Raw genomic sequence first — 17812 nt, forward strand, 5'->3', positions numbered from 1 at the left:
TAATAATGCATATCAATGATGACGCATTTAATCAATATAATACGTTTTCTTGATGAGTATTATAATAGCTTAATATACCGTTGTTTATATATATCGTCGATATTAAGATTATCTAATAGAAAGCTACTATTTAGTATGCGTATTAGAGATGCCCGATTCTGGGAGCGTCCCGATTGACCACGGTACGATTGGATACAACCAACCGATGAAAAGAACTATTTTGTGAATTACTAGATCAAACCAATCATTACAATCTGTGTCCAATCGTATCGTGGTCAGTCGGGTCCCACTCGTTTCTATCGACTTGTGTCTCTTGTTGGAAAGCAACCGATATAACTTAAAGATCTGTTCTTTGTGCACTGCTGAACTGGTGCAATAAATTGAAGCGAGGCAAGTATACGTTTTCTCACCTTTTGCATTAGTTTAGCAGTATGTAGTTACAAAAAACAGATCTTTAAATTATATTAAATTATATTATAGAGATTTTCCTTGGTACCAACATTATCCCCTCCACTTTTCGAGAAATTGTCGCCTAACTAACAACTCACTATATATTACTATTGCTGCGTTCGGAAACACACACTGTGGATGTTACGTTAAATCGAGTACGAGTTAGTTCCACTAGGGTCGAAAAATGTAATAAGCACAACCATCTAGTATTTTCATGGTCCAAGACAACTCAGTACTGCTTTCCGATGCACGAGTAGAGTTAGTTAGAGTTAGCTAAAGTAGCGTAGCGGATAATGTGGACATCAAGTAGTTGATTTTCAAAAAATGTTAGTTATTAATAAGTTTAATCTCATATAGTATGTTTATACCGAACGTTTAATACGCGTATCAATTAGTAACTTTATATCTAATTATTTTAATTTCGGCGATGCAATATTCAATTAATACGATACGTGTTTATAATCAATATTGCACTATTTCAATATGACGTTGTTTATATACATCGCAGAAATCAAAATAATTCAACATAAAATTACTAATTGGTACGCGTATTAAACGTTTGGTATAAACATACTATATGAGATTAAACTTATTAATAACTAACATTTTTTGAAAATCAACTACCTAATGCTCACGTTATCCACTACTCTAGCTAACTCTAAAGGGACGTCTACATTGGAAGTAAACAGTAAGAAGTAGGAAGTAAGAATAAGAAATTGACCAATCATAGTTAATTATTCTTCTCACATTCGACTATGGTTGGTCAATTTCTTACTCTTACTTCCTACTTCTTGCTATTTACTTCCAATATAGACGTCCCTTTACTAACTCTACTTGAGCATCAGAAATAGAGATGCCCGATTCTAAATCGATTCGATTCTTCCCCAAAAATAGGGTTATTTATGTTGTTTGCACTCTTCGCATTTTTCGTATTTAAAACTAGACAGAAGTATATTGGAATGTTTCGAAGAAGCAAAAACGAGACAACCAACTCAATTGTTTCTTCCAAGCGTCTGATTAGGCGTCCATCTCTTTTTAAAAGCGAAAAGTATGAAACATGCATGCACGAACAACCCTTTTTCCCTAAATTTGTTAGGGAAAGAATCGGGCATCTCTAATCGAAAAGCAATGGCTGTTTACGATAATTCGAGTTGGAGTAAGTACGAGTTAGTTTCACCAGAGCCGAGAAATATGATAGATACAACATCTAATATTTTCATGATTTATGACAACTCAATGCTGTCCGATAAATCGAGTAGAGTAGAGTTAGGGTAGTATAGCGGATAGTATATGAATTAACAGTATCAGGTAACATAGTTTCGTAAAATATATAACAATAATATTACGAAACAATGATTTATTACATTTTAGAAAAATTAGAAGCACTAAATTAAATTATGAAAAGATATCATGTATTTGTGAAATATTCAATAATAACAGATTAATAATAGGTTAGAATAATTGTTTTCTACTTTTGAATATTTTACAAATACATGATATCTTTTCATAATTTAATTTAGTGCTTCTAATTTTTCTAAAATGTAACAACTCATTGATTCGTAATATTATTGTTATATATTTTACGAAACTATGTTACCTGATATTGTTAATTCTTATACATATACTATCCACTATGTTATCCTAACTCTACTCGATTTATCGGACAGCATTGAGTTGTCATGAATCATGAAAATACTAGATGCTTGTGCCTATCATATTTTTCGGCTCTAGTGAAACTAACTCGTACTAACTCCAACTCGAATTATCGTAAACACCCAATATTAAGTTGTCTTGAACCATGAAGATACTAGATGGTTGTGCCTATTATATTTTTCGACCCTAATGGAACTAACTCGTACTCGATTTAACGTAAACATCCCGTGTGCACACTATTAGATGATAGCCGTTGGAGTGAGCGAAATACAAGAGTGAGATAAAAAGAGAGGGAGAGTACTCGAGTGACGTTTCCGAACGCAGCCTATGCATGTGCTCAACACTTGACGCTCGACGCTCGACGCTCCTATATAAAGGCACCTTATAGGCCGGTTTATGATGGCCGTAATCCGTTAACTTATGCCGGAACCGTAAAAAATGGACCAATCATAGTCGAATTATAGAAGAATATTATAGAAGAATCGACTGTGATTGGTCAATTTTTATGGTTTCGACATAAGTTAATGGATTACGACCATCATAAACCAGCCTTAACTTATTGCATTAGTTCAGCAATGCAGCTGAAAAGAACAGACCATTAGTTAAAAAGAACAAATCTGCAGGTTGCTACCGACTTTAGGGCTGCGTTCCAAAACTTTACTCGACAGATAGAGTACATTTAATTGTCCAATCATGATAAAAAAATCCTAGTTATCTTTGCTCTTATTGGTCAATTAAATGCTACTCTATTCGTCGAATAGAGTTTTGGAACGCAGCCTAGGAGAAATTACCGTTAACCAATCGTGCAGCCGCTTGTCAATCGGCACGAGATTCAAAGACGCTATATCTCTACAAACGCCTGAAGGAGAAGAGGAGAGGGCCGGGGTGATTATTACTCACCGATGGTCACCGAACTGTCGCTGTCGCGCATTTCATGACGTGTCATGGCAGCGTTCGAGATGTGATAAGCGTTACTCGCGACGACGTTTCGCGCAATCTCAACAAAAAAAAACCTTCGCACGAGGCAACATATGATGCGATCGACGCTTTTATGTAGGAGAGTACAAACGCAGAAAACACGGTAGGCAGAACGTTTTATTTAGGAGACTTGTGGCCGCGACTGTGACAGCGATGAAAACGACGGCGGTCTTCTGTGCACTGTCTGTACTCTACGGCGCATTGGCTTTCTATTTGCCTGGTCTGGCGCCCGTGAATTATTGCAAGGCCGGTGAAACCTTAGAAACCTGCAAGGTATGTTACGCAAAAACCGTGAAAAATTGCCAACTGAGGTTGGTTATGATCGATGTTTTATCTATACATACATATATACGTACATGTATATGTGTACATAAGATATGTATACGTAAGTTCGTATAGATGAATATTTTGTACGTTATGTATTGTGGGCTTTATCTGCATATCTATACTTTACATTTTTATCGCGTATATTTTGTTATATATTGAGTCATAACCTTCTGTGTATTGTCTACTAAGTTTTGTTGATTAGAAATGATAACACATGACTGCATGCAACTTAAAATGTCATGCTATCAATTAGTGGTACTATATTGTATAGCATGACATGATATACAATGTGTTATATCATTATTGGCGAATATATAATTATAGAAATTTTATTTGGTTCTGTTCTTTAGTCTGACATCCAGTTATATGTAAATCGATTGAATACGGAGAAGTATGTTATACCTTATGAGTACAGTCAGTAAGTAATGTTATAGTATTCAATTATAATATTTTACAATTTTTTTTAGCTTGAAACGTTTTTCTAATATTTTGAAAATTTCTTAATTTCAGCTTTGACTTCTGCACTGTGGAAGATGGACAGTCGCCAGTTGAGAATTTGGGACAAGTTGTATTTGGAGAACGTATAAGGCCATCTCCATACAAGGTGAGCACAGTAAAACTTAATATCATTATTTACTTTCTGATGGAGATTTAAAAATTTTACATATATTTTCAGTTGGAATTCTTAAAAGATGTCAAGTGTGATAAAGTGTGTATTAAAACATATACAGGAGGTTATCCAGCATCAGAAAAGAAGCTGCAATTATTGAGGAAAGGAATGGCAATGAATTATCAACATCATTGGATTGTTGGTAGGGCAACATTAATCGAAAAACATTAATCTAATCCATTGAAAATACATATTTATAAAAGATCATTAATGATTCTACTTATGTATCCTGTTTCTATTAGATAACATGCCAGTGACATGGTGTTATCAGCTAGAGGATGAACGACAGTATTGCAGTACTGGCTTCCCCATGGGTTGCTATTCCAAGGAACCTAGATCACAGCAAGATACTTGCACTATACATGTAAGTACAAAGCTAAGTTATTACATTATCTCTGAATCATGTAAGATGAATTTATTAATGGACATTTCTTTATCCATGTTCAGGGTCCATACAACAAGCCAAACACTTATTACCTGTTCAATCATGTGAATCTTACAATAACTTATCACAGTGGTGCTACAGAGGAATGGGGATCGGGTTTTAAGGAAAATGGCGGTCGTATTATATGTGAGTACTTTTCTCATACATCTCAAAACCAATTCAATTTCCACTGACTTTTAACCCTTTGTATACACACATTTTGTCTACGTACTATACACACTGAGGTCCTGAGGACCTCATCCATATTTGTTATTGTAATTCTATCAAAAATTAATATATTTCAATTCACTTTTTTTTTATCTATAGAGAATTGATTAAGGAACAAGTCTATGATAAATATATATAAAAGTCGATAGAATTAAGAAGATATACGGATAAGAAGATATTCCGAGATATACGGGTTAAAAGAGAAAAGAAACACAATAAAACCAATCCGAGAAAGTTGCGCTGGGGTTGCCCAGGAAACCAGTGTGTATATACGGAGGGTTGACATTGATTTAGTATTTTTTTAGACATTTACAAGATATCTGGCGCAAAGTGTCCCGTATCTCGCATATATAGCGATAGGCATATGAGTCACAATAGCGACGCCCATCGTCGTGTTTGTAGATTAAATTAAATTGAATAAAAAGATTCTATACCATTCAAGAAGTAAATTTTTAGTTATTAATTAAATAACATTGGTGTATTATCGCGCAGAATAATACACCGATTTTTTTAATCTTGTTTGGGCTGAAAGTATTACTTTCTTACTGAATTTATAGTGCAAAGTCAACGAGTTTTTCGTATTTTCTCATTATTGTTTTCTAATGGATATTTTTCTTTTCAGAATTAATTTGAAAACGATACATTGTAATTTCAATTACCTTTCCTACTCGCTCCTAACTTTTGATGCGGATTTCTTTTGCTTTCATCAACAGCCCGATTCCTGCTGCGTTTTTCCGATGATTTGCCTTTTTCGATGATTGTTCCTGATTCCTTATTACTATTTGTATGTTGTCCATTTTACTTGAAAAAAATTATTAATCCTTTAAAATTGGATAATTTTGGTTTCTATTATTCTATTATTTGACAAACACGACGAATTTTTTGCACCAATCTATTATGTTAATCAGTATGTTAATTGTATACTTTTACCGTCGTAAATACATATGTTACAATTCTAATCTCATCAACAGCTGCGAAAGTCGTGCCTCACAGTATTAAACATACCGGCACGATCGATTGTGAGAGTCAAATACCATTGGAAATACCAGCCACTGCGCAAGCAGCGGGACAAACCTTCCAAATAACGTTCACATATTCCGTGAAATTTGTGGTAAGTATGTGAATATATTAGGTAGTAAAAAAAGAAAAAGAACGTAATTTCAAAGGATTTGATCGTTTTAGAGGAATAATACAATCAAATGGTCGTCCAGATGGGATTACATTTTGGAATCGATGCCGCATACGAATATTCAATGGTTCAGCATTCTCAATTCATTGATAATTGTTCTGTTCCTTTCCGGCATGGTGGCTATGATAATGCTTCGCACTTTACACAAAGACATCGCGCGATATAATCAGGTATTTATATACTCTAATCAATTGTATGACTTAACAATCGCATATAATTCTTTCTATGTTCTACACCAGAGTCCGGAATTAGTTGCCCATTTCGGCCGATTCTCGGAAGCTACATCTTTTATCTTCCCCTTCCGAAAATTCCTGTCGCGGCCAGTCGCGGCTTCAAGCTTGGAGGCTCGACCGTCACTTTTGTGGCCCGCTCGCGGCAAGGGGAAGATAGAAGGCGTAGCTCCTGAGAATCGACCGAAATGGGCAACTAATTCCGAGCTCTGTTCTACACACATACTTTTCACACCTTTATTAGTACAAGGTGAACGCGTGTAAAATAATGATCTATAAGAGCTTTTCCATGTGACTTGGTGATAATTTCATATTATTTGATAACAGAGATAACTTGATAACTTGAACCGCCTGATATCAGAAGTGCATGAGCATATCAATCTATCAATATTTTAATAAAAATTTATAAATTTTTAATCTATTTATAAAAGAACTTTTGTTGAAGAATTTTTGCTGAGAGCTTTTTGATGACACGTGACAAAATTCCAAAGAAATATTCAGTAGTGCGTTTTAAATGTTTCAATTTTTAATCGTCCTCCAAGGCTGTTTGGTTTAATGAAATTACTCCCTTTAAAAATCGACTGGCGTGCTGTACTAATCTTATAATAAGGAACTCCTTGGGTAATGGAAAATTGATGCTTTTAATTGAATTTTCGTGGAACTATGTTTATATATATCCTGCGAAAAGGTGAAGGTAACCGTACGTTTTCTTCACTTTTACAAGATTGTGATATTCCTTTGTCTGTGTTGCGATAACGCAGGCCTACTTCCAGATAGAATCAGGAGAAGATGCGCAAGAGGAATTCGGATGGAAATTGGTGCACGGCGATGTGTTCCGTCCTCCGCGCAAAGGAATGCTACTCTCCGTTCTCCTTGGTTCTGGTGTTCAAGTATTCTTCATGACGTTAGTCACGCTAGGTACGCTACTCCCGCGTTTATTAATCATTCTGCTTTTTCTTAAAAAAATGTTCGATATCATGAGCAAAAAGTAAGTATTATAATGAACATTGTAGCATTCGCTTGCCTGGGTTTCCTTTCTCCGGCTAATAGAGGCGCCCTGATGACCTGCGCGATGGTATTGTATGTCTGTCTGGGAACTACTGCGGGATATGTAGCTGCCCGGATATACAAAAGCTTCGGAGGAGAAAAATGGAAGTCTAACGTGTTACTGACGTCTATGCTAAGCCCTGGGTAAAACATTGTTTCCGAGATTAAAAAGCTGCCTTGTAGCATCCAAGATATAATCATTTTTCAAGTCAATCTAGATTTATCTCGAGATTATCTTCCTTTCTTTTGCAGAATCGTGTTCAGCTTATTTTTCATGATGAATCTGATATTCTGGGTAAACGGAAGCTCGGCTGCGGTACCTTTCAGCACTCTGATCGCACTGCTGGCGTTGTGGTTCGGTGTGTCGGTGCCATTAACGTTCATCGGCGCTTATCTTGGTTTCAAGAAAAGGGTAATTCAATAGTATTTATATTTGTATTATCTCGCGTCATAATAGCGGCGATTGACTGGAATGTCAATATCGTGCAGGCTTTGGAGCATCCAGTAAGGACAAATCAGATTCCCCGACAGATACCGGAGCAGAATTTTTATACGCAACTGGTACCCGGAATTGTTATGGGTGGTGTCTTACCATTCGGTTGCATATTCATACAGCTGTTCTTCATACTTAATTCTCTCTGGTAAGTATTATATGTGGCAACTATCATGAAGCGAAGCATTCTCATATATTTTATATATATAGAATGTTAAACGTTCCTATACACGAGTGCTTTTTCTCAAACAGGTCGAGCCAAGTGTACTACATGTTCGGTTTTCTCTTTTTGGTTTTCCTTATACTTGTTATCACGTGTTCTGAGACGACGATCTTGCTTTGCTATTTTCATCTTTGCGCGGAGGTAAGTATACGACTTATATATATAAGACGCACAATCTGTTTCTGCCATCTAAGTCTTGACTGTAACAAAACTTTTCACAGGATTACCATTGGTGGTGGCGCAGTTTTCTTACGTCTGGCTTTACCGCTGTCTATTTGTTAATTTATTGTATACACTTCTTCTTTACTAAATTAGACATCGAAGGCGCCACCTCCACGTTCCTGTACTTTGGATATACATTTATTATGGTTCACTTATTCTTCCTCTTAACAGGCAAGTACCACTCGTAAACACTCTAACCACTTGCAGCATTCAAGAGATAGAAAAGAGTTTTCGTTTTTTTTCTTTTTTCAGGTACAATCGGTTTCTTCGCCTGCTTTTGGTTTGTGCGAAAAATTTATAGTGTTGTGAAGGTTGACTAAATAAAACTGATGGCGAGAACAATGTCTGTATGATGAGTGTGCAGTGAGTGAAATTGTTTTGTAATGGGAATGAGCGATAGTCGGCATTACGCGAATCCGCGTTATAAAAAAAAGAAAGCAAAATATAAAAGAACTGTAACACAACGATAACGGGCGAACGACAGTGCCACTCACCGACCCGTTATCATTAGAATATATTATCGTGAGTATCGTCATAATGATAGATAATAATTTATTTTGTTAACGCGCACGAAGGATTGCATTTCGGAGGACGATACCACTCAACATCGTGATCGACTATCTGTCATTCTATGGAAGTATTTTCCCGTATAATCGTCAACATATGTCGTGCATGTTGATGATATATGTTTTAGATATTCGTGAAAAGTATCTGAATAAGCACTTTATTTCTTTCCTCGTTCAGGAAATTCTTGACTTATCGAGAAATGGCACACTTCTTGAATTTGATAACGATTGAATCGACGTTTAACGCCAAATAGATACTGATCCAACAAAAAAGCTATAAAAGACGAAAGAATCGCAGCTACAAAACGAAAAGAACTAGTAAATACTAAAAAAAAACCGTTCAAAGCAAAAAATTTTACGTACGTTGCTTCAATAATTCATTTTGTTGAAAAATGAATAACAAAAAAAATTGAAAAGACAAATGTCTTTGCGTAAATTTCGATGAAATATCAGATTGTAACGTGTACATATTGATTTTCGCGTGATATTCATTTCTCAAATTACAAATCTACGAATTAAGTATATACAAACCAATAAAAAATGTACAAATCGAAAATTAACTTAACCATTAAATCTGAAGTACTTTTTGTTGTTATCGTTTTCTCTTTTTCACTCTCTACCGATAGTATTTGTAACCGTGATGTATCTAATAGCCAATATGCACACATTCTGTATTCCACGGATTTTGTAAACTAAAAGTAACTACGATGTTAGTGTTGATAATGTTATTATTGATATAAATAAAAATATCGAATAAGTTTATATATATATATATATATATATACATATATATATGTATCTGCAATGATTTGAAGCGTCGTTACGTGTTGTTCTATGTCGCGCGACACTTGCAATTAAATTGATCAAAAATAACTGTACGATAGGCATAACGAATCAAACAACAATGACACAAGCAGTTTTTGTTTTAAGCATAAACATATATTTGTATGTTATCCATGCTTTTAATTTTCCATCTACACGTGAATAGTAAATTCTTCAATTCAGTGTATCGTAAAAAGTAAGCGATAAATGTATGTATACTTTCGTGTATCCTAACAAATTGTTCTTTCGTTTAATATTTATTAATAATTTTACATGTCACACCGTGGAATATCGCTTATATTTACATACATGTCCTCGCCTTGTGCTAGTCTATCGCACGATTATAACACTGACGACGCTTCAATGTAGCTGGTACCGAGGTTGCCAAAGCCATCATACTCTCAGAGGAAGTTGAAGTAGACTACGAAGAATATCTAATGTGTAGACGCAAGTTTCTTTCTCTTGTCCGTCGACGTTCGAAATGATGCTCTTCTATGTTCCGGACGACGATGACGTGTTTCCATCCACACGATGGCGCATTGATCCGAGCGTGTTCGCGCCAGGAGTCCAATTCATCATAAAGAAAAATAAAGCCAGAAAGAAGAGCGGAGGAACGAACGTTACTTGACAGTCAGGAATACCAAGTCTATTCCATGAGCCAAATCAATACGTTTTTGTCTATTTCCTCAAAGAGGTTCCCACGTCGTTTCGTGCGGGTTGCCGCGAGCACATGTGTGTCTCTCACATGACGTAAAACTGTATAGTCTGCTGCACGGCCGACGCAAACACACAGTACCACTACCGTGCCTGATCTACGGTTACTGACGCTCTGTGGGATAGATAAATGTTGACCTGTAAGAAGTAAGGTTTAATTCTGATGCATGAGGAGGGATTCGAGGAGTCACAGGGATTTTGTCGGTGATCATGCACTGAGCGGTCGAATGATACACCATTGGTAAGCAACCTAAAAAATCAAATAAGTTGAGATTTAAAAAAAAATAAAGAAAAAAGTAAATAACGCAATTAAATAATCGCGAAACATATGCAAAAATTTAGAATTGATCAGTCCATTTTTTATCACAAAAGAAAATCATGACATGATCAATATTAATATGCTAATATATGATCTTGATTGCAACTGAAACAATAAAACTATTATAAACAATATATAACGAAAAATAAAATCCAGTGCGTTTGAAGAGGAACAGGGAAGAGGAGATAGGTGAGCCAGTTTAAGCTGAGTTCAATTTAAGTCAGGTCAAAGGAGGAAAGATACGTTGTGTTTCGTCTATTTCCTAGGACTACGTCGACGCCGGCCGTCTCTGTTTCTGTCGGCGCGTCTCATCTCTTCCAGTCTGCGCGCGTGTTCCGCCATATGTTGTCTCCGCATCTCTTCCTTCACGACTATCTACAATGTTTCATATACGTTCGTTCGTAAGACTATTTTACCTACAAGTAGTCAATGCATCAACAGAGAATTAAATAAAGTACTGACAAAATAACGACAAACCAGATTTTACAAAAAACTAAAAACAAATTTGAATGTTTTAAACCCGTATTAATAATTTTAACATGGAACTTGTCTCATGTGAAATGTCCAGATTTATGTCTCAGATTATTCAGAGTTGGTTGTGAGTTTTTCAGTTGGATTATGATACATGTGACATTTATATCTGCAATCGCGATTGAAAAACTCCTCTCTAACTCTGATTTCATTTGTCATCTAACTTGAGACAAGTTTGAAGTAATAACTATTAATAGTTATTCTATTTGCAATAATTTGGATACACACGTGTAATACATATTTAACGAAAGAATAAAAAAAAAAACATGATTTACCGTAGAGTCCTTATAATCAGAGTCTGGCCAACAGGGTGCAGGTTCTGATTGGTCGGCAATTTGTGGCTACTTCCGCTCATATTTGAATCATGATAATCTTATCCGTATTATTATAGTGTGTTGCATTTAAGAAATAAAAAACAAATGTTGCAAAAGAATGAAATATCAGATGCATTCATTTTATGTAACAGTTGCTATTAACATATACTAACAGTATAAGAAATTCTTTGTGGATAATAATTGTTTAGATATAAACAATGAAAGAAAATTTAATATAACTTTTATAGAAACGTATTACTAATTGTAATAACCAGTGATAAATTATTATTGTTCAGTAGATAACTTATTTATAAAATTATTGAAATTACTTAACAGCAATAATTTATCAATAGCCAACATATTACATCCAGTAACACTCCGATGAAAAATGTTTTATGCAGAATGAGATATAAACTTTGTCCATATATTATTATGTATAATTATACATAATTGTATATAACAAATTGTTAATTGGCACTTTCCTTTGAAGAAAAGTAAAATTTTAAAATTGGGACTTTCTTTTGAAGAAAAGTAAAATAGAAGAAAGGAAACATGTATTACAGAAATATTTGTATAATAAATTTGTACAACAAAATACATTTAAATACATTAAAGACTTTAACCTTTTCTTCGCTTTTATTTTATAAGCTTAACTTCCAAGCAGCTAGACTGAAGCGCATGCGCGAGCGCGTCAGAAAAGGATAGATTACAGAGAGAGATAGAAAATGTATATCTTTCTCTCTCGAAGAATTTAGCCACAATTCCTCTGCTGGCCAGACTCTGATTATAGGGACTCTAATTTACCGTCGTCCAGTCAAATAATTAAATGTAGCCACACTTTCACTTCGATAAATTTTGCAATGTATCCTCTATTCAAAGAAAAATATATCTTTTAAGGATACAAAAAACAATCTTTGTTCTAAAAAAAAAAAAAAAAAAAAAAAAAAAAAAATCTCTTGTTAGATACAGAATGCGTTGCGAAACTCGGTGAAGTAAAAGTGTCGCAACCTTTGATTACACTTGATTACATTGTGTTTGTATATTAGCCTTTGGAATATTCATACAAGTTCTCACCTGTTCATTTGTAAGCGGCAGCCAATATATGCAAGGCGTAGCTTTCGTCTTTCTAAAGAGATCGTCTAGCAGTTTCGCTGGTGGCGGATCGTCCTCCTTCTTCTTGAATTTACGAGCTGGCGCCGGTAGATGCGCCTCTAATGCAGGGCTTCGACTTCTCTGTCGCCGCTTCCTGTCGTGCTCCTTCTTCTCGCGTTCTTTCTCCCTGAGGTGTTGTTGGCCATCTTCTTTGCCCAAATCCCACTCCCTAACCACCGTCACCTGGCACATCGATATGTTTTCGTTAAATACCGGATATTGCTGAACGACATCAAGATATCAAAACGCGAGGATACCTTAGTCGCATTAGTTTTCTCCTCGCGACCCCAATCCTGCTGCCACGGGTCGGATGACGAGAGTGGCTCAGTTTTGCGTGCGGCCGGCTGGTCCTTGGACGATTCCCGGGCGGTCTCCATGTCCTCCTTCGTGGCGTATTCCACGTGAAGTTTCTTCGGATTCGACATAGGCCAGGAGATCCCGTGAAGCGCCTGCCTCGTCTCGAAAGCCTGGTCCTCGTTGGAATACTAAATAACAATGCCATAACGTCAGAGCAACCATAACAGATTCTAAACCGAACTAATTCGGTACGTGATCGTTCCTATTTGTACAATACATACCTCGACAATGCACTTAGACTTGATTCGATCCATCCAGAATCCGTTCTCCACGATAGTGCCCGTACGCGAGAGAAGCTCCTTGATTTGATTCAACGTGAAAGGGCGAACTAGATTCTTGATTAAAAGAAAATTAGTTGGTTTGGACGCTGGCGGGCTTGGCGACTTCACGTGTGGCATTTCCTTTACGATCGATATCTTTCGCCTCATTGCTGTTTTAAGAGACAATCAAAACATTGTTTTATATATCTCGCACGATTACGTTGAAGCTCGTTAATCTTGCACAATAAATCATGCATGTATATGTGTGAACGTGTGATACGTACCGATATGATTGTCCATTTTAGCATTGCCTTTCTTTGCAGTGCCGTTCTTCTGCAGACTTTCGTCCGTTATCTTGTTGTCGTTTGTACTGTCGTTGGAATTGTGCCGTTTGTCGTTACTTTTGTAACGATCTCTGTCCTCGTCGTCGTCTTTCGACAGACGGACTTCGTTGATAGATAACGGCTTTGCACCCGGCACCAAGGCCTATTAAATACAAAAAACTGCAATTTAGCAAACCAATAGCCTTCATCTAGTTTATTTCAATGAAAATCGCATTGCAATATCTTTAACGGTTTAGAAGATAATAGATGTGTTAACACTTAAGTGGATCCTGTATATATAGGTATATTATTATATATTTTAATATACATAATATATATATAATTATAAAAATATAAAATATATAAATCATATTAGATCATCGAATTATTATTGAATTATTCGTAAATTTCAGGGCACAAAAATGAAAACTATTTACGACGTAAAGTTAAATTACCTTGAGCGAATCAGTCGATATACTGAATGAAGGGGTGGTATCTGTGGAAAGCACAATCCCCCATCGACGTTTTCTGGGCACAGATTTCGGTTCCTGTTCGTTGCCGTTATGAATTTCCTAAAATATAAAATCAAACGTAATAAGAAGATATCGAAAGATAGAACGTTCGCTTGACAGCGACAAGATAATTTGAATCGACATACCTTATTTTGACTGCAAGACTCATTGTTAACGCTCCCATCGGCATCGTCTCTTTTCACTTCGCTCTTCTCGGGCGCTAATCTTGCCGAGCTAGAAAGAACGAACAGAAATGACTGTATAATTCGATCGCAAGCACTATTGATATCTAACTCGATCGCAACTTGAGAACTAGAAGAGGGGTTAAACGACAACTCCTAGACCAACCTGCGTACAACATGTTCAAGACGCGCGTTATCTCTGCGATTTGAACTGAAAATGTCGCAGCTCAAAACTCATCACGCGAAGGCATCGATACTTACAACGATCTCTTCAAGTTGACCTTGACAGGTTTTTGAGTGATCGCCTGAACACCGGGCGACACAGTTGGCTCTGGTTTCTCACTCGTGTCCTCGGGCTTCTGTTGAACAGCCTCGCAGTGCTCGACTTCTATCGTCTCCATTACATTGTTCGAGTGCGAACTCGCTTTCTTCGGCGACAACGATCGTTCCTTATTCTCCCGTGAATATTCCGTGCTCGGTTTCTCCTCTTCCTCCTCCTCCTCCCCGACGTAAGACTCGGAGACCTTTCTGTCAACCGGCTCGTCCTCGGAGTCGGCTGTATCGGAATTGGATGAGTCCCCGTACTTGTTTCGGTGTTTCCGACGAATCGGGGCGCGCGGCGGCGACCGCTCGCTGTTCTTAGCGCGCGACTCATCGTTCGAGTCGGACGACGTATCCACGGGACGACGTTCTTTCACTTCTTTGTCATCTTCCTCATCCTCGCTGCTCGTATCTCTACGAGCATTCTCCACGTTCGTCTCTTTGCTGAATGTTGCTTCCGTTGGCGTTTCGTTGGCATCTTCCGCAGACTTCTCTTCCTTCGGTATAACAGTGTCGATGCCCTCGACAATAGTAGCGGTGGTGGTAGTAGTGGTAGTGGTAGCAGTAGTTGTTGATGTAGCAGTTGTGGTAGCATCGGCAACGACGGCGGCGGTGGTCTCCTCGCACGGATAATCACCGTTTGTACTAGGAGCCGGCGCAGTTGTGCTACTCGGCTTACTGGGCTCGCTATCAGCGATTTGGGCAGCGCAATTTGCCTCATTTGATTCACCATGCTGATCTATGTTTGGTTTATCGTCAGACAACAAGTTGGCTGAAGTGGTTTCAGGCAGGATCTCCTTGCTATCACTTACCTCTTCGTTGGAGTCCTGACCTGGGTATGAAGAGGAGGGATCGTTCGGCTGTTCAGCGCTACTGAGCATTCTTGTACAAGAAACCAGTTGCTCGTCTGCCGAGTCAACCTCCTCTGCAACGCCCTCACCACTTTCTTGCCACTTGCTTGACTTGCTTTTCCTACTCGATGATGTTGCGTCTGATGTAATGTCGGACGTGTTGCGCTGCCTGCATAATTTTAACTTCTGTATCTCGCCGGGCGACGCGTCCGCCCTGGCTACTTTCCACACGGAACCGCTGTGATCCGTCTCATCTTCCGGCGAATCAGCCTTCACGTTTCTCTCACTGGAAGTAACCGTTTCCTCGTTTCCTTGCAGTGGATGCTCCAGTTCCTCGTTCTGCAGACGTATCTCAACACTTATCTCTTTATCGGTCTCCTCAACTTGAGTGACATTCTTAGTTGTCTCCTCAGCCATAACATCTTGCTCAGATGAAGTAGAGGGTGATCTCCTGCTTCGCCTACGTGTCGATTTCCTCGTTGGTTTTTCAACTTTCTTCTCTGGAGATCCCTTAGCTTTATTTCTTTCGCTCTTGCGTCTCATACCTGAGCAACAATATAACAAGGTTGTTATAATAAATCATCAATGAATAGATTCAGAAAATATTATAGTTGTGCAACAATTGAATGATTATAGTCTCTAAATATTCTTTTAGATCCATAATAAATTTTGAAGAATATTCTAACTGTGAATGCCCATTTAACTATTGTTTCCTGCACACAGCCAAGATATTTATTATATTATACTAAATAATAACTGAGTGATTATCATCTTTGATTGAGGTATTCCTCAGATCCACTGTAGATTTAGAAGAATATTCCAACAATAGTGAGCGTTCACTCAACTGTTGTTTTCTGCACATAGCCAATAGATATTTGTTATATTATACAAAAAGATAATCAATTAAATAATTATCATCTTCGATTGAAGTATTCTTTAGATGTATGATGGATCTAGAAAAATACTCCAATAATAATGAGCACTCAACTCAACTCAACTGTTGAGTTTCTTGCACAGCCAATAGTTACTTGTTATTTCATATTAAATTATAACCAAACCTTATATTAACTATATTTATAATTCGTGTAATTCAATAAATTATATTAATTATAATTAATAAATTATATTATAAAATCAACTATGCAACTTGGGCACAAAAGGCACAGTCTTGCATATAGCTCCTGACTAAATATTCTCACATCTCACGATCTCTTTTCGAATATAGCCAAGTTTTTTTCCAAAATTGTCCAGTACATTCATCAATACCAATTTAGTATAACAGAACAGGTTCGGTCGAAGATCTGTTTCCACCAGCTCGAAATGTCAAAACATAAACGCACGCATGTACACGCACGCCTCCATATTCATTTGGCGTGACGCGATATAACGCCAATTTGCAGGAGAGACAGAGCTCATTATTAAGACGCTACGAATCCAACGCGAATACGATCGCGGCTCGTATTCTGACGGACTACTCGTCACACTCCGGTCACCCATCGAATCGCCGTAAAGCAGGGGGGAACACTCACGAGCTCTAGCAACTGCCGCCTCTCAGTCGCCCGGTACGGTCGGGGTCTCACCCGAATTCGTCGATCGATTTAACACACCTCGGTTTGTGGTTATCAACAAGATTTCGCGCGCACGAGAGGCTCGCGCAGCAGCGCGACAGCGGTGGAACGGCTGCGACAACGGTGGGCGATACTCACTCGATTTCGCTGTGCTATTCCGTGGATGCGGTTAAACGCCTCTTGTCTGTCGGCAGTCTCGGTGACACATGAAATATCGCGTTCTCGATGAGAACGTAATATCCCGACGACGCTATTCAACAACCGTTCCCAATCGCTCGCGTTAAGAGCCACCGTACGACCGCTCGATCGACCATGAACTCGTCACGCTGTGTTAGATGGCGGCACAACGCAGCGATCTTTTTCGAATTTGTTTCCTCAGAAACTCTAGCGGGAGACGAGGCTTTTGTCTCTAGAAGCAGTTTCTTAGTGCGATCTTATGTAAGATCGTTTTGCATCTTACATACAAGTCATCTCAAATTGTTGTAAGTTATTGGCTACTTTGTATCTTAAGATAAATCATCTACTTTATGGCTCCTGCACACAAGACGCGGTAATGCTTGCAGCGCGGCAAAAGTCCGCGCGACAGCCAATCAATATGTTGTTTTTCCATAAGAGCTAGAAGGTTATTACGGAAAGCAGCATATTGATTGGCTGTCACACGAACTTCCGCCGCGCGCAAGCATTACCGCGTCTTGTGTGCAGGAGCCATAAGTGCAGCAGTGCAACTCAGTGCAGCTATAGGTCAGGGTAACGATCATGAATCTTTCATATGAACTTCATTTTCATTTTTCACTTTTCACTGTAAGTTATTTCACATGAAAAGTGAACAATGTGGGAAGCAATATTTATATAATATAGATTATTAAAATTAAAATGTAATTACAGT

The 17812-nt window shown here is 37.7% G+C and overlaps 2 protein-coding genes across 4 annotated transcripts; one reads left to right on the forward strand and one right to left on the reverse strand.

Moving 5' to 3' along the window:
- Positions 1-3008: 3008 nt before the first annotated feature.
- Positions 3009-9462, forward strand: LOC116849031 (transmembrane 9 superfamily member 2). Of its 2 annotated transcripts, none has more exons than XM_032825748.1 (15): positions 3009-3354; positions 3759-3826; positions 3919-4012; positions 4085-4220; positions 4321-4442; positions 4526-4649; positions 5702-5841; positions 5913-6089; positions 6923-7067; positions 7163-7340; positions 7449-7608; positions 7686-7837; positions 7942-8053; positions 8134-8305; positions 8387-8454. In XM_032825748.1, the coding sequence occupies exons 1-15, from the start codon at positions 3235-3237 to the stop codon at positions 8452-8454; spliced, it is 1968 nt and encodes a 655-aa protein (XP_032681639.1). In that variant the 5' UTR covers positions 3009-3234. The 2 variants fall into 2 exon arrangements, with proteins under 2 accessions (XP_032681639.1, XP_032681638.1); XM_032825747.1 differs by having other exon boundaries at positions 3235-3354; positions 6911-7067; positions 8387-9462.
- A 152-nt stretch (positions 9463-9614) lies between these two features.
- Positions 9615-17281, reverse strand: LOC116849030 (apoptotic chromatin condensation inducer in the nucleus). Of its 2 annotated transcripts, none has more exons than XM_032825745.1 (9): positions 17065-17281; positions 14448-15903; positions 14151-14238; positions 13948-14064; positions 13454-13655; positions 13131-13339; positions 12810-13037; positions 12475-12735; positions 9615-10930 (listed from the first exon to the last, which is right to left on the reverse strand). In XM_032825745.1, exons 2-9 carry the CDS (start codon positions 15899-15901, stop codon positions 10811-10813), a joined length of 2679 nt encoding a protein of 892 aa, XP_032681636.1. In that variant the 5' UTR covers positions 15902-15903; positions 17065-17281; the 3' UTR covers positions 9615-10810. The 2 variants fall into 2 exon arrangements, with proteins under 2 accessions (XP_032681636.1, XP_032681637.1); XM_032825746.1 differs by lacking the exon at positions 17065-17281 and adding an exon at positions 16888-17044.
- Between the last annotated feature and the right edge of the window lie 531 nt (positions 17282-17812).

Source organism: Odontomachus brunneus, unplaced genomic scaffold (genome assembly GCF_010583005.1).
Source record: "Odontomachus brunneus isolate Ranch 3 - 2012 unplaced genomic scaffold, Obru_v1 Obru_scaffold_104, whole genome shotgun sequence".
Classification (NCBI taxonomy): Eukaryota; Metazoa; Arthropoda; class Insecta; order Hymenoptera; family Formicidae; genus Odontomachus; species Odontomachus brunneus.

Excerpts from the sequence above, each read along its gene's own strand:
- LOC116849030 (XM_032825745.1), bottom strand. The coding sequence starts at position 15,901 with ATGAGACGCAAGAGCGAAAGAAATAAAGCTAAGGGATCTCCAGAGAAG. Across the intron at positions 14,065-14,150 it reads AGTCTTGCAGTCAAAATAAG|GAAATTCATAACGGCAACGA; the intron begins GTATGTCGATTC and ends TTTATATTTTAG. Across the intron at positions 10,931-12,474 it reads TGCCGCTTACAAATGAACAG|ATAGTCGTGAAGGAAGAGAT; the intron begins GTGAGAACTTGT and ends GAAACATTGTAG.
- LOC116849031 (XM_032825747.1), top strand. The coding sequence starts at position 3,235 with ATGAAAACGACGGCGGTCTTCTGTGCACTGTCTGTACTCTACGGCGCA. Across the intron at positions 4,013-4,084 it reads TAAGGCCATCTCCATACAAG|TTGGAATTCTTAAAAGATGT; the intron begins GTGAGCACAGTA and ends ATATATTTTCAG. Across the intron at positions 4,650-5,701 it reads AAATGGCGGTCGTATTATAT|CTGCGAAAGTCGTGCCTCAC; the intron begins GTGAGTACTTTT and ends TCTCATCAACAG.